This window comes from Cetorhinus maximus, chromosome 2, assembly GCF_964194155.1.
Source record: "Cetorhinus maximus chromosome 2, sCetMax3.hap1.1, whole genome shotgun sequence".
Lineage (NCBI taxonomy): Eukaryota > Metazoa > Chordata > Chondrichthyes > Lamniformes > Cetorhinidae > Cetorhinus > Cetorhinus maximus.
The window spans coordinates 110,357,184-110,373,450 of NC_135880.1; the positions used below are offsets into that span (position 1 = coordinate 110,357,184).

The 16,267-nt window shown below is 40.2% G+C and overlaps 1 protein-coding gene across 2 annotated transcripts in view; it reads right to left on the minus strand.

Moving 5' to 3' along the window:
- Positions 1–272: 272 nt before the first annotated feature.
- Positions 273–16,267, minus strand: part of ptch1 (patched 1) — an 88,773-nt gene continuing 72,778 nt past the window's right edge. For both annotated transcript variants that reach the window (XM_078568396.1, XM_078568406.1), the window contains exons 20-24: positions 15,119–15,261; positions 10,462–10,561; positions 9,127–9,381; positions 3,702–4,223; positions 273–3,220 (exon numbers count right to left, since the gene is read on the minus strand). In XM_078568396.1, the coding sequence (XP_078424522.1) occupies positions 3,702–4,223; positions 9,127–9,381; positions 10,462–10,561; positions 15,119–15,261 (1,020 nt within the window). In that variant the 3' untranslated portion in view covers positions 273–3,220. The remainder of the gene's footprint in view (positions 3,221–3,701; positions 4,224–9,126; positions 9,382–10,461; positions 10,562–15,118; positions 15,262–16,267) is intronic.

Sequence of the window (16,267 nt, forward strand, 5' to 3'; positions counted from 1 at the left end):
AGATGTGAGACTAGCATGGATTCTGGTGACTGTTGCCATTTTGCTGGTCCAGCCTCTATTTATGATGTCAGTCTGTAAGACAGCATTGCTACAATCGCCTACTTCCACCCCTACAGGAAATTCCAATGAAAAGTTCAAATGGGTGGAGACCTGGTGTAATCAATTTCTGATGCTGAATGATCTGCTGGGCCTGAATATATTAAAGGTTTGTGGATTTTTGGGACTATAAATTCAAAACAATTTACTAAAGTAATAAGGACATGATACCACAGTTAAGTTATATTATTTTTATTTGTTAGAAATTCTATCAGTGTTTGAACATTAATATTTAGAGAGCTTGAACAATTTCCATGTCCCATGATGCATATGGATAAAACACACAAGGCACGTATTCCATGGAAATTTGAACCAAATTATGTAACATTTAGAATAGTTGCTTTCATTTTAACACTGTAAAACATCTTCTCCAAGTGTAAGTTACAATGAAAGTGTGCACTGTAACTGTCTCAGTTATGATCCAACATAATGGTATCATTACATATAAACTCTTTAAAAATATACTTCTGTCAAAAGACTTGATGACTACTATATACACTACAAAAATAAATTTTCATATAAATAAATTATATGGCATACATTTATCTTTGTAACTGAAATGACACAAACCCATCTCTGCCAAAACTGGCAGGTGATGAGACCCAGTTTGAATATTTTTCCTTTTGCATCCTCATACTAAAATCTACGAGTTCTTAATGTAACTGTTATATATCTTTCCTATTTAGTTATTAACATTAGTAAGCACTTTATACAGATTAAAATCCATTACAAAGTAAAACATAGCTGTAACAGAAGAAAAAAAAAATCCCTGCATTTTTGTTATAAACTGGCATACAAATACTGTAAGAAAACATTCTTATGATACAAAAATATAAATATCACAAAAAATACATTTTTTCTTAAAAACATAGTTGCCAGCCACTGAGAAGTTCTCCCTTTGCCAATGTGACGATAGGAGAAAATGTCTACATTGTGCAGAAGCAGCAGACAGTGGGGGACGGAAGGGAGAAAGTACACATACCTATATCTGCATTTGATAGAATCTGTGCTGTTAAACAAGAGGGAGAAAATAACTGGTGAGAAGTGACAGACAGACGCTAAGGCAGTAGCAGTGGGAAGCCACTCTGAACTTTTGACACAATCTAATAAGCGCTATGGCATCTGAAGTTAGTTCCAATTAACACCATACAGTTTTTGTTGTGGATCCTGGATGATCTCAAGTCAATCCACCACAAGTGCCACATTGAAATCTGTGGCTTAATGTCACACACATTTCTATGCCAGAAAGTAAACTGTTTTTATAAAAGAAAGTTGGCAATTAGGGTTAACCCTTAGTGTGCTAATGGCAGTAGCTTATTTTAACATTTAAAACAGAAAATATAACTCAATCTATTTGCTATGTGACACAGTTTGGCATCATCTGTAATTTCAATAGCAACAAGACTGTGGCAAAGTACCAAAATAAATCACAAGATTCAACGGCCATAATTTAATTTATGGCGATAGTGCAAAATGGGCGATCTCAGATCACCACCTGTTATACTCCTCTCCTGATATTCCTATTTGGGAGAGGTGTAAAACAAGCAGCAGATCCAATATTGCTCGTTTTATGCAACGGCCAATGTCAAATTGCCCCAATCCTTCAATATTGAACATTAAAAGAAATATTTAAAAATGACCGTCTGAAATATTTGTAATTATCATCTTACTATAGTTGCATGGAGTTCCTCCATGTGTTATTTTAATGCATTTGATTACACATTTAGTTTAGATGAGTTAACAAATGCATTAAAATAATGCACAGGTGAATTTCATGTGAATGCCTGTTTGTTACAAATATCACCAAAAGCAATTTCATCCCACAATGACCAACCAATTCACTACCAAGACAAAAGCAAAAGCTTAGTAAGGCATCAGGATAGTCATTAACAGAATATTGTGGTTCAGTCACAGATACCATTTGGGTTTTGGAACATCAAATGAAAAGAAAGAACTTATATTGTATCTTTCATGACCTCAGATTGCCCCAAACTACTTTATAGCCAATTAAGTGTTTTTCTGTTGTGAAGTTGGAACTCTATGTTTTTTCCTTAAAACAGAGTTTATATATGTAAAAAGCATACACTTAAGACTCCTCCTGAAAGATTCATACCTTTCATGTCCACCTGATTTGATTATAGTGATGCCAAACATGTGTAGCAGTAGATGAGTTTAACATTAACATAAATCAGTATTAAGAGACAGTTTTTTCCCCCTACATATTTACAAATAAAGTTGAGATTGGGTTTAAGCCTCCCCATCACAAGTTTCCATTGCTGAATGTATGTCTTTACAAATATTAAAATCTATGCTAAAGAGAACAGTGTCTGAGCTTAATGGTGGATCATTTTCAAAAATGCATTCTATTTAGATTGACAATAAATAAAGAAAAAATATAAAAAGACTGTCTCTGTGTTAGTTTGACAGTTAGAAATTTCAGATACAGTTCATCATTCAAAGAATCTGGAGGGGATCAATAAATATACACACACTAAGGGTTAAATTAAAACAACACAGACCTGTATAATACACAGCAAGAGAATCAAACAACTATAACTAACAAGGTCATAAAGATTAACGTGCTTTTCTTCATATCTGATCATTTTAAGAACCACGCATAGCGTGTTTGAAAGTTAACAGTAACATTTTATACTACCACAGGGTTGTGATATGCAAAATTAAAATATTTTTAAAAATGTGTATCTTTACAAAAAAATCCTATCACATGAGCAATATTTGCATAGAATAATTATACAAGTAAATTATACAATATTTTAAGCAGCAGCAACATATGCTGACATTTATGACTAGATTAAGCGTAAATGTGGCACAGATACACAGATCAATGTACATAATGTATAGATCACACATTGTTCCCAATCCATTCACAGGAGGTTCACAACTCCTAAAATTATACTACTTTACATTGTACATCTGTATAATACATATGTGTACATCCTTTAAATATTTTAGAGAATATTTAACAAATAATACAATAGATTAACAGTTGCAGTAAACTGTTTTCCCAGTTCAGGATCGCCTGTATTTATAGCTTGGAGTTTCAAGGACTATGCAAGTGAAGAGTTTTTCCATCTTTGGCCATCTGTGCATCATAACTTCCATACTGGAAAGGGTTAAAAGGAAAACACAACTGTTAGGAACAGATATTGAGAAAGATTTCAGTAATTCATTTCAAGTTTTTAAAAAGCATTCGTATAAAGACTATGACCAGGATTTTCCAGCCCCGACACTAGTGGGCATCATCATGGGCGGAACGGGAAAATTTGGAGAGCAGCCGTCCTGCCCGTGACAATGCCCGCCCAAGTCAGGGCCGGAAAATCCCAGCCTATGAAATTATTTTCATATTACATAAACACATACTAATTACAGTTTACATAGTCGCAATCTTCCTAAATTCATACATGACTTAACACTAACTTAACTTGTAAAATAATGCATTTACTCAAGTAATTTACTTTTTGTTAGAAGAAACATCAGTAATTTTTCCTTATCTATTTAGCCCAAAGAATTTGACATAGGTATCAACGATTCATAACATTTTAAGTAGTAGTGCATCTTTCATTGAATTTCTGTAGGAAACTTACCTAATTTGTTCCGTTCCCACTGCTCTGTGTTTCACATTCAACGTCCTGCAACTCTAAAACTTCCACCTTTGAGCTCCTTCTTTCATAACGTGCATTAAAAGGCACATGAGGATCAACAAATGCTCCTTCATCAGTTTCACTGTACCCCTCATAATGTGGGTACCCTCCAAATACATTTTGGCTGTGTATGGGAGGATGCACAGCGACAGTAACTGAGGCTGTGGCGGTCACAGTAGTGATAGGCTGGCAGTATGTTGGTGCTGCAGCACCAGTGGCTGTTGTGTTCCTAGTCTTATGAGAACGGGATCTATGACTTTGACGATCTCTATTGCCTAGTCTGGAGTGCCCTTCATGAGCAGTTTCAAAAGCGTCCATGCGTGGTCTGCAAGGAGGCGGTTGAAACCCTTCCCTTGCCTCCAAACTCTGGTTCCTACAATTCCTCCAGGATTGTTGATGTTTAATATCCTGTTGTGGAGATGGCCTTGGTCTTGGTCGATGGAATCTGTAATCTGGCTGGACAACCTGTAAACAATACAAACTATTAATGCCCGTACATATCAATTTATTTACTATTACACTGCAGTACAACTTGATAAACAATGTATAATATGACTTACTTAATTAAAAATATTTTGATCAGTTAAAAGCCTGAGGCAGAATGCTTTCACCCCAAATGGATTTATTGGAATAAGTAACCTGGGAAATCCATTAAAGTAGCTATATAAATAGTTTCAAGAAACAATTCAATGTATTTCTGAGGGAAAAAAAGAGATCATGGTGAGAAAGCATGGTTGCGAATAGCAAAAAGGGAAAGGCCTTTTAATGTTCCTAAAGATTTTTCTATTGTTATGTTAAAAATTCATATCATCACAGAAGCTGTTCCTGATCACAATGGAATTTGGTTTCTGGAATCACGCAATTGCCTTAGGTAAAACACATGTCCAGGAACCACATCAAGCAGTGAACAGGCATTAACTTTAAATGTAGCTGCTAGGTCTTGTCCAACTTATTTTTTAGGAGGAGGAATTTGAAGGCAATGAATGTAGTATGTCTACCCCAATCAGACTACTGCTCACTGTGCAGCACACATACTCATGAAAGGGCTTAAGACTGACACTTTTGGACCTGAAAAATGCTCAGTCCACCTCAAATTGCCTTGGAAGGGTAAAGTATCCCAAAAATTTGAGCAACAGGTTGGAAGCTAGCGGCTCTACACTGCTACTATACAGTAGCAACACAAGTGCCATTTTCCACTAACAGGATGCTGCTGTTGAGTCAAAAGATGCGCTGCCTACCACACAAATGAATAATGTGGTATATGAATTTCAGTGCCAGGTGTGTAGGCTATACATCCTCATGACCGGTAGATGGATTATCAAACTGCACGTCCCTTTGGCTGTTTGTAATAGGCAGAGTACTGACCGTACTCAATCTGCAAAACCCAGAACATAATGTCTAAAGTTAGATGTGATTCCACGATTGAGCAGAATTTGCTGAACAATCCTGAGTGTGCTAGGAATTATACTGACAATCAATTTAAGATTATCAGTCGGGCTCACAATGTGACTCACTTATGCTTGCTAGAAGCTACATATATTCACATGCAGGGCCCTGCCCTCTGCAAGCAAAAAGAGCATGTTCAGGCATTGCATGTTTTTAATTAAACAAAAGCATGGGGGACAATAGCTCCCTGGTGCCTTCTCCACAAAATATCCTTTACCAAACAGAGCAGATTGGCCAACCCATCAGCACCCTCTTCTCATACAGTATAAATTGTTGGTACCTTTGAAATTTGGTATTTTTGAGTCTGTCCTAATGAGTGCAAGATGAAAAGCTTTGACAGCATGTCTCTCTTTTCAGCAATACTCAAGTTCTGTACTACCAAGCAACTATTAATATATAATCATCGGAAAGCATTATTACTGTGCAATTATTGTTTAAAGATGTAGGAAATTATATCTGTTGTGGAATTTACTGAAGTTGTATTTGTAGCTGTAATATATTCACATTAAGTGACAATATTTAGGGGGAGACAGTGGCATAATGGTAATGTCACTGGACTAATAATCCAGAGGCCCAAACTAATCGTCTAGGAAAGGTTCAAATCCCACCACGACAACTGACAGAACTTAAATTCAATGAATAAAATTCAAAAATTAAAAGCTAATCCAATGGTGGCCATGAAACCATTGTTGATTGCTGTAAAAGCCCATCTGGTTCACTAAAGTCCTTTCAGGGAGAAAATCTGTCATCCTTCCCTGGTCTGACATACATGTGACCCCACAGCCATGTGGTTGACTCTTAATTGCCTCCTGAAATGGTCCAGCAAACAACTCAGTTGTATCAAACAGCTACAAAATCTTCAAAAAACAATGAAACCAGACAGACCACCTGATATCAACCTAGGCAACGGAAATGGCTCTGCAAGGAGGGGGCTGTCCCACAGACTAGTCAAACAACAGCCTGACATAATCATACTCACCAAATCATACCTTACAGATCATGTCCCAAACACCAGCATCACCATCCCTGATTAAGCCCTGTTCCACTGGCAGGGCAGACCCCCCAGAGGTGGTGGCAGAGTGCTTGCCCTGAGAGACCGTAACAATGCCTCCAGACTCCAGGAAGGCTCATGGCATCAAATCAATCATGGGCAAGGAACCCTCCTGCTGTTTACCACCGACTACCCCACCCCCCTCAGCTGATGAATCAGTATTCCTCCATGTTGAACACCAATTGGAAGAAGCCCTGAGGGTGGCAAGGGCATGGAATGTCCTCTGTGTGGGGGACTTCAATGTCCATCACCAAGATTGGCTTGGTCAAACCACTACCAGCTGAGCTAGCTGAGTCCTAAAGGACATAGCTGCTCAACTGGGTCTGTGACAGCTGGTGAGGGAACCAACAAGAGAGAAAAACCTCCTTGACATCATCCTCACCAGCCTACCTGTTGCAAATGCATCCGTCAGTGACAGTATGGGTAGGAGCGACCGCCGCACACAGTCCTTGTGGAGACGAAGTCCTGTCTTCACATGAGGATACTCTCAATCGTATTGTGTAGCATTACCACTGTGCTAAATGGGATAGATTCCGAACAGATCTAGCAACTCAAAACCAGGTATCTTTGAGGCGCTGTGGGCCATCAGCAGCAGCAGAACTGTATTTAACCGCAATCTGTAAACCTCATGGCCCAGTATATACCGCACTCTACTATTACCATCAAGTCAGGGAATCAACCCTGGTTCAACAAAGAGTGCAGGTGGGCATGCCAGGAGCAGCACCAGGCATATTTAAAAAAAATGGGATGTCAACCTCGTGAACCTACAACACAGGCCTACTTGCATGCCAAACAGTGGAAGCGGCATGTGACAGACAGAACCAAGCAATCCCACAACCAATGGATCAGATCTGAGCTCTGCAGTCCTGCCACATTCAGTTGTGAATGGCGGTAGAAAAATAAATAACTAACTGCAGGAGGAGGCTCCACAAATATCCCCATCCTCAATGATGGAGCAGCCCAGCACATCAGTGCAAAAGACAAAGCTGAAGCATTTGCAACAATCTTCAAGGGATGATCCATCTCAGCATCTTTGTGAGGTCTCCAGCATCACAGCTAATTTGATTCACTCCCTGTGATATCAAAAAACAGCTAAAGGTATTGGATACAACAAAGGCTATGGGCCCTGACAACATTCTGGCATAAGGACTGAAGACTTGTGCTCCACAATTAGCCGTACCCTCAGCTAAGCTGTTCCAGTACAGCTTATCTGTAAGCATCTACCTGGCAATGTGGAAAATTGCCCAGATACGTCCTGTCCAAAAATAGCAGGACAAATCCAACCCAGCTAATTGCCGCCTCACCAGTCTTCTCTCGATTATCAGCAAAGTGATGGAAAGGGTCGTCGACAGTGCTCTCAAGCAGCACTTGCTCAGAAATAACCTGATCATTGACACTCATTTTTGTTTCTGCCAGGGCCACTCAGTTCCTGACCTCATTACAGCTTTGGCCCAAACATGGACAAAAGGGCTGAGCTTAAGGGGTGAGGTGAGAGTGACAGCCCTTGACATCAAGGCAGCATTTGACCAAGTGTGGCATCAAGGAACCTTAGAAAAACTGATGTCAATTGGAATCAGGGGAAAACCTCTCCATTGGGTGGAGTCATACCTAGCACAAAAGATGATGGTTGTGGTTGTTGGTGGTCAATCATCTCAGACCCAGGACATCGCTGCAGGAGCTCCTCAGGGTAGTGTCCAGGGCCCAAACATCTTCAGCTGCTTCATCAACAACCTTGCCTCCATCATAAGGTCAGAAGTGGGGATGATCACTGATGATTGCACAATGTTCAGCACCATTCATGACTCTTCAGACACTGAAGCAGTCCATGTCCATATGCAGCAAGACCTGGACAACATTCAGGCTTGCGCTAATAAGTGACAAGTGACATTCGTGCCATACAAACATCAGACCATGACCATCTCCAACAAGAGAGAATCTAACCATCTCCCCTTGACATTCAATGGCATTACCAGCACAGAATCCCCCACTATCTATATCCTGGGAGGGTTACCATTAACCAGAAACTGAACTGGACTAGCCATATAAATACTGTGGTTACAAGAATAGGTCAGAGGCTAGGAATTGTGTGATGAGTAACTCAGCTCCTGACTCTGCAAAGCCTGTCCACCATCTAAAAGGCTCAAGTCAGGAGTGTGGGGGAATCCCCACTTGCCTGGATGAGTGCAGCTCCAACAACACTCAAGAAGCTCAACACCATCCAGGACAAAGCAGCTCGCTTGATTGGTGCTTTATGCACCACTTTAAACATTTACTCCCTCCACCACTGACACATGGTACACACTGCTGCCACTATCTACAGGATGCACTGCAGCACCTCATCAAGGCTCCTTCGACAGCACCTTTCAAACCCGCGACCTCTATCACCTAGAAGGAAAAGAGCAGCAGATGCATGGGAACACCACCACTGCAAGGTCCCCTCCAAGCCACACACCATCCTGACTTGAAACTATATCGTCATTCCTATACTGTCGCTGGGTCAAAATCCTGGCACTCCCTTCCTAATAGCACTCTGAGTGTACTTACGCCTCATGGACTGCAGAGGTTCAAGAAGGTGGCTTGCTGTTACCTTTTCAAAGGGAAATTAGGAATGGGAAATAAATGCTGGCCCAGCCAGCAACACCCACATCCCTTGAACAAGTAAAAAAACATCTAAGTGTCACTGGCAAATAATGGTCCTCATTCAAACATTACAAGTAACAATGCATTGCCTCTGAAGTCAAATAACTCAAAATTTTCTGTTGTTGGTACATCATTTTGAATGAAATTAAAGCAATGATAGCTAAAGGAAAATGTTGAACCTTCAAATATTGGCAAGTACTATTTTTTTTAAAAGAAACTGGCTTCACTTACTGTGGATCTGGGAAAGACAGGATTCTCAGTTGCTTCCACCATGATCTGATGGGCTGATGCAGTAGAGCTGGGATTGGATTCATAATGCTGAAGTTCTTCACTGATGCCGGAAACTGTAGTCTGTGAGCTGTATTCAGAATCTGAAGAATCAGATCCAGTATTCCCTTGCTCAGGGTGAACGGCAAATCTCACAACTCGAGGTGGTGGCTCTGGTGATGGAGTAGGCAGCCGGGTTCTCCCATCAAGAGGTGAAACCTATGAAACGAATGTGTGAAGAGTAATTAGTCTCACCTAGAGTTCATCACACTGTTGTAATCACATCCAGTCAGTTGTAACAATGAGTAATTTCTTTCACAGTGGGTACAGAGGTAGTTTGGTGAGAGCTCTTCCAGTTACTTGGCTCTTTGCAGAACCTAACGCTATTCAATGATAATACTGGGCACAAGTACCATGTTCATTATGGTCATAATATTATAGGATGTCTGATTTCAGGCCTTGCCCTGGTCCCCCAACTGTCCCCTGGATGATCTTGGGATTGGTTTTGTCTAAAGGAAACAAGACACGATGAAGTTTTATATGATGAAACCAAGTCTAGTAATTGATCCAAGACCAGTTATGCGTCAAATCTGCATGAATTTCCACCCCTCTGACTTTTTACATCAAGGACAGGGTAGCTAACCTCAAGTATTATTCTTAGGCTTTATTTTCTTCCCTTCTTGGTAGACTTAGCTACTGCTGATCCCTGATTATTTTTGGTTCACCTGATTATGGAGTTATGCATGCACATGCCAAATTAAGGCCTACCCTTCAGCAATGCCAATGGGCAGTAACCTGTAATCTTCCCTGTTCTTTGGAGTTCAAAGAACAGAGTGAGGGCACAGACATTCTAGTCTGTCCAGCATTATCCCCATCAATAATGCTGACTTTCTACTGGTTGTACAGGGCTATGAATTTAGGTAGGAGTCAAGAAGGCTCCATGAATCTGGCATTTTAAATCCTTGCTTATTTCATGAAGAATGTGGGCTGGAATTAAAAAAAGTATTTTCTGTGATTTTCAAATCCATAATTTATTCATAACTGCACCTATCTGATTTCCTGGTAACTCGTATTGTTTTAGGATGAATTAACCAATCCTGTACTTCCAGTGCCATGTGTTAAGGGTGTGTGGGTCAGAGACAGGACGACAACACTATCATGCTAGTTCTCTGACTCTGCTCCCTTCAAGCCTAGCTCCGTTAAGAGTACAGAATTAGTGAATTAATCCCCATTTTCCGCTAAGAACTTTCTGAAGTCCAAATATGGTAGAATCATCATGAAAGAAAAAGAAAAAAATACCTCAGGATATGGTCCAAAGTAAGAAAGAAGAACTGGGAGTAGCACTAATCCATTGAGAACACCCAGAGCAGTTAAAATAGCCAGTACTGCAAAGAAATACCTGTAACAATTGCAAAGATTAGTGCAATTAATTTTAAGGGCCTCCTTATATATGTCAAACAAATTACATTTTAAAAGTCATTTACAACTCAAATCTTAGTGTAAATACATAGTCAGAGAAAATACCACAACAATTCTTTACCTTTTACATCAGTGAGGCTACATCCCACAATAACAGTGTTAGTTGACCAAAAAAAAAAGAACAGTATGTTAGTTTGTTAATTTTATTGACAAACACATGGTATGGACTGTTATTCATGAATAGTTTGTTACACACACAGAAAAATATGGAACGTGAACTGAATGACTGAACAGGACCATACAACATGCACAATGAAAGGGGCCCCATTACCTTAACCCCAGCAGAAGCAAACAAATGAAGTAAAGAGTGCAGAATTTAAACAATTTAGTCTAGAGGCAGGAGAAGCAAAGTCTCAGGCAGCTAATCCACTGTGAAATGCTGCTGCATCTCACAACAGAATCACTAATTAAATCTCAAGTGTATCAAGTAGGTTTCCTCTCACAACACTAATCAAAACTTTCTGCCCACAGTCCTCAGAGATGCTGAGTTTTAGTTTTACTAAATAGCTCAAATTGCAATCCTTTATAAAGCATGAACCAGCATTCTGCTTTAAAATACTGCCATTTCTATAGCAGATTCTGGCATTGTATTTGATAAGAGCACTTCACACAATAGCATCACTGCACTGCAACCTAAATCTTTTGTAGTACAATTTAACATTATGAATACTCTTGTTTTGCATCAACCGTTTTAAACATAAAAGCTAGAATTCAGGTCAAAAAGGAAAAGCATCCAAGTGGTTATCCATTCCCACCATTCAAGGTTATGGACCGGGAGACTTTATGAATACCAAGGTAAGCTTTTAACCATAAGAGGTCTTACCAGTTGGTATAAAACACAGCTGGGACGCAAATTAAACTTATGGAGACATTTATGAGTAATAACTCCAAGGCCATAATCTTAAGTATGTTTTTAATGGGCTTGCACAAATAAAGGATCAATCTATTATTGTGCAGCAGGACAGCGAACAGTTGCCTTCACTATGTCCAAATGTACAATGATGCTTTTTCATATATTTAATGCATTAAGTTGAGCAGCAAACATCTGCAGACATTGTCATTACTACCCAACATGGCCTATCAAAATTTCATATCATGTGATATATCAGCAATATATTACAGAGCCATTTAGCTGCATTTCAGCTAAACAAAGTAAGTGACAGTCATTTGCTGACTCATTCCTCAGGGCAGTGCCTTGACCAATCAAGGTCAAACTGCCTGGTTTAAATTTCAAACAATGCTTGATAGTTAACTGTCAGTCACCATCAGTGGTGCATTCTCCATGGCAAAGCCACTTGCTAACCAATCAGCACTCTCTTCACATACAGTATAAATTGTTGTTTTCCCCCTTATATTGGTATTCTTGTGAGTGTCCTGATGAGTGCGGGACGAAAAGCTTAGACACATCTCTTTTTTCAGCAATACTCAAGTTCTGCACTACCAAACGATTATTTATATTGCATTTGTTAATGGTGGGAATGGACAACCACTTGTCTTAGTTATTTGACTTACTGACTCCCTCCCCTTTCTATCTTTCTAATTATGTAGGGACAATTATTAGGCCCCACCCCCAGCTCTGCAACAAAATTGTATTTATTTTATATCATACTTATATAGAGATGCCCAGACCAATTCTGCAGCAAAAACAGTAAGGTAAGACGAAGTCACAGAACCCAACAGGCTACTCTCTTTAAAATAAACAAACTACAAAAAATAAGCAATGTATCCACTTAAATTGGTAGTTAAAAACAGACTCCAGTTCCCTAATTGGTTCAATTACAGAACTGAGCCATGCAGAATCAGAGGGTTGTGGGTTCACGTCCCACTCCCGGAAACCAAGAACTGTGATTGTACTCGAAAGAGTTGCAATCTGTGACTGTTGATAACTCGAAAGAGTTTCAATCCCTGGTCCCTGCTGGGTTTTTATAATTAATTCATAGAATTTGGGCATTACTGGCATGGTAAGCATTTATTGTATATTGAGTTAGCTGATCTCAGCTACCAGGTGCTACAACTTTTACTAGTTGGAAAGGCAAAGGGGATCCCATTCCTGATGACTATCCAGTGACTGAGGGAAAGTTGTTTGCGGAGTTCGAGTAGAGGACTGGATCAGGCTCTTCTGTGATACGCTCCATGATCAACTAGCTTTCTGACACTTAATGTCTAACCTCAAACCTGAAAAATGACCACTTGTGTGAGGTGCTGGAGATCATCTGTGGATCAACACATTAGCATGAGCCCATGACTTCAGGAGAAGAGGAAAGAAAATTAGAACAAGAGGGCTTGATCATATCTTAGCTCAGCTAAAATGGACTGAGACACAGGCATCAGGGACTCAACATTTTAAGCAAAGGCAATTGCTGTGCACCAGTAACTTGTTGAAGGCATTGGACTGTCCACAAGATAACATGTAATGGCTTACATGTTTAACAGTGAAACTCCGCAGTTTACTATAAAGTATGTGGCCACCTCAATGGGTGTTACAGTTGAGCTGACCTTGACAAAATTTGTGTTATGAGTTAAAGCATCTCCCAGGGATGCTCCCACTGGGGTTGTGCAGGCTCTGGACTCCTCCTGCACAGGCTGGGAGACTGAATGGATAAGGAATTCATTCAAATTATTGATCTCCTAGAGCTCGTTGTCCTGTAGATGAGTAGAATTGCCACAGCCCAGTAGCACGAATGGAACACAATGCCGTCTCTCACGCCAACGCTTTGGGGAGATGTTAAAATGTTAAAGATCTGAATCCTGACCCCAACCTGCTTCCAAAATGACCATGTCCAATTTTAACAAAGGCAGGACAGGGGACTACTATTGCATACTAGCAATTTAAACATTATAATGGGCATCTTGTATATAACTAACACTTTAAATTCTACCCTGTCCGGCTGAGATATCCGGGCCTTGGAAATACGTCAGCAAAGGGAAGCGAGGACTGCTGGATCCAGGTATGAAGTGCCTTTCCAATTATCTTGATCTTCCCCGGCTTCCTGATCTCCCTCCGCTTCCTTCCACTCCCCAGCTGTAGCCTGGTGGTAAAGGCTTACGTGACCAGGAGCCAGCCAGCCTTTCAAACTGGCTGATTGTGACCAAGAAATTGAGATAAAGAACCGCAGTCAGGTCCTATATTAATTCCAGTTGAACCTGCGGAAACCCGTTTCCTGACATCCAAACACCACCACCTGCCTCCAAGTTAATGTCCAGCCATTCCACATGGTTGTGACCCCGCCACTCACACACCCCCATCTCAATTAATACCTGCCCTGCAATTGGAGCTCCATATGCATATTTATTGCTGCCTTCTGTCAGATATCTCTCTCACCATCATGACCACATGCCGATGGAAGGCAGTGCCATTGGTGTGGGTATATTGCACAGGCCGTTTTAACTGCCTGTGCAAGAAGGGTTAAAATTGCCCCTTATATGTTTGTGTGCACAGGGAGTAAAATTTATGAGTGAAAGCAGGATCTGAGCTACTGAAAACAGAGGGCTGGGTTTTACGTGCCCCCACCAGCTGTGTCTTTGGCAGGGAAGCATGTCAAATAGGACTGGCGCCCACCCCAACACCTTCCCTCCTACCCCAAGCTCACCCCATAACACAGTAGGCGGGTGGGTGCTGAAATCAGCAGCCCGTCATATTTAAATAAAAAATAAAGGGTCAATTGAGCTTGTTAACAAGCCGATAATATGGTTGGCGTGGGCATTCAGGCAGGAGTGGGGCAGGCTATTTTTGTTAAGCTTTTAAAAGGGCGAAAAGGAAAGGGGAATACTATCTTTGGAGGGTGCCCTTTGTGCATCGGGGGCTTGCGAATTGTCCTATTGGTTGCAAGATGAAAAACTTGATAAGAAATGTCTTTTTTCAGCAAAACTCAAGTTCTGTACTACTAAATGATTATTTGAATACTGATAAAAAGAATGAACTTCCACATAAAGAAAGAGGAGGCAATTTCTTCTTGAAATGGTAAGTAAAACAGCTGCATCCAGTAAAACAGATGATCTGACACTGAGGGGATGTATTGGTCCATTGCTGCTGCTTCTCCTTTTCCCCCCCTCATCTCCTTCAAGTGATGAGCTTTGAATTTTGTTGTGCACCTACAACTTCGGCATCTTATATTCTTAAAATTGAGGATACTTTGGTATAATTACATTATAATACAGCACATAAAAGTTATGATAAATCAGTCTTTCTAGTTCCATTGTTAAAATTATAAAGCACAGAAGCCTGGGTCTTTAGTATGGAGTTAACAGCAAATGAGGTAAAGTGGTTTCAATCAGTAACCATCATGCACACATTGGTAAAAAAATTTCAGCCGGTTAATTACCAGAAATAAAACTTCAGACAGAAAGTAATTTACAACAAAACGCCACAGTCAGCGTGATATGAGATTTAAAAAGAAATGGCAATGCAGCTCAAAATGAAGATGGATAGTGAGGAACAAACTTCTGGTACTAGCAATGAAAAAGGGAAGCTTCTTACCTGACAATGAAGTCAAATTCAGATCCAGCAAGCATGAGAACCCCAAGAAGAGTTGATACGGCCCCATCTAGTACAGGAGCAAACATGTGCTCCAGTGCAAGAACTGCCCGCCGATTCTTGTCTCCAATAGCAGTTAAAAATGCCTGCAGGCAATAAGATCAATACAATCAGACCTCGTGTGCTGAAACCTATAAAGAACTACCCAACAGTTCAACAGCTGTTTTGATTATGCATGACAGACTAAATGCTTCAAATTAATTTTAACCAAGCATCAAAAATGCCTACTCTTTATTTAACAAGTGGGATATCCAAGGGTCTAAAGATAGCGGGGTTGAATTCACACCAGTTTTCTGGAGTTCTTCTGCTGTAGTTACAGCAGATGATTGGAAATTCAATCCCAAACTCTTTATGTTTTACAAGAAGGCTGTTTATGTGTTAGGTATGTCAGATGAGAAAAAAGATGCCAGCCAATCAGTTTTATATTATTTTTACATTAATGGTTACCTGCATTGTTGCTCCTCAAATTCTCCACCATGTAAAGCCTTAGTTTTTCTCAACATACTAAGCATTATTTAAATTTACTGTTATTCATGATTTCACAGTGACTCATAATGATTTTCTTATGCTAGTTATAGATGGCTTTAATTTTAAAGTTTATTTCCAAAACGTTGTTGGATACCTCACTGGATGAGTTAGCGTACTGGAAGAGCAAGTTTCAAAGGACCAAATGGCCTCTTCTCATGCTAGCATGTTCTGACATAGAACACGTATTTGCACAGTCAGTCCATACTGACTGAGTATATGCAACCAGACTCGTAGGGCAGAATCTCATGCCCTCCTCTGTGGTGAGTTTGGTGGTAAGGGTGCATTAAATTGGGCAGAAGAGTGACAGTTGGGGACTCTGCCACCTTTCTGCCCCCACCTTGATCCTTTCTGCCCCTACTTTGATTAAGCCCATGGTGGGAAAGCCCTTGGATGGCCTTCCTGCTTCACCACCAATTAATTAATACCAACAATCAAAAGGGCATTGCCTCATAGATCTTTAGGTGTATTCAAATCTTGAAAATATAGTCCTTGTCTATACCAAGGAAGAAAATGCTACCCAGGCCATGGTTGAAGAGGAGGTAATTCAGATACAGGATGGGTTTA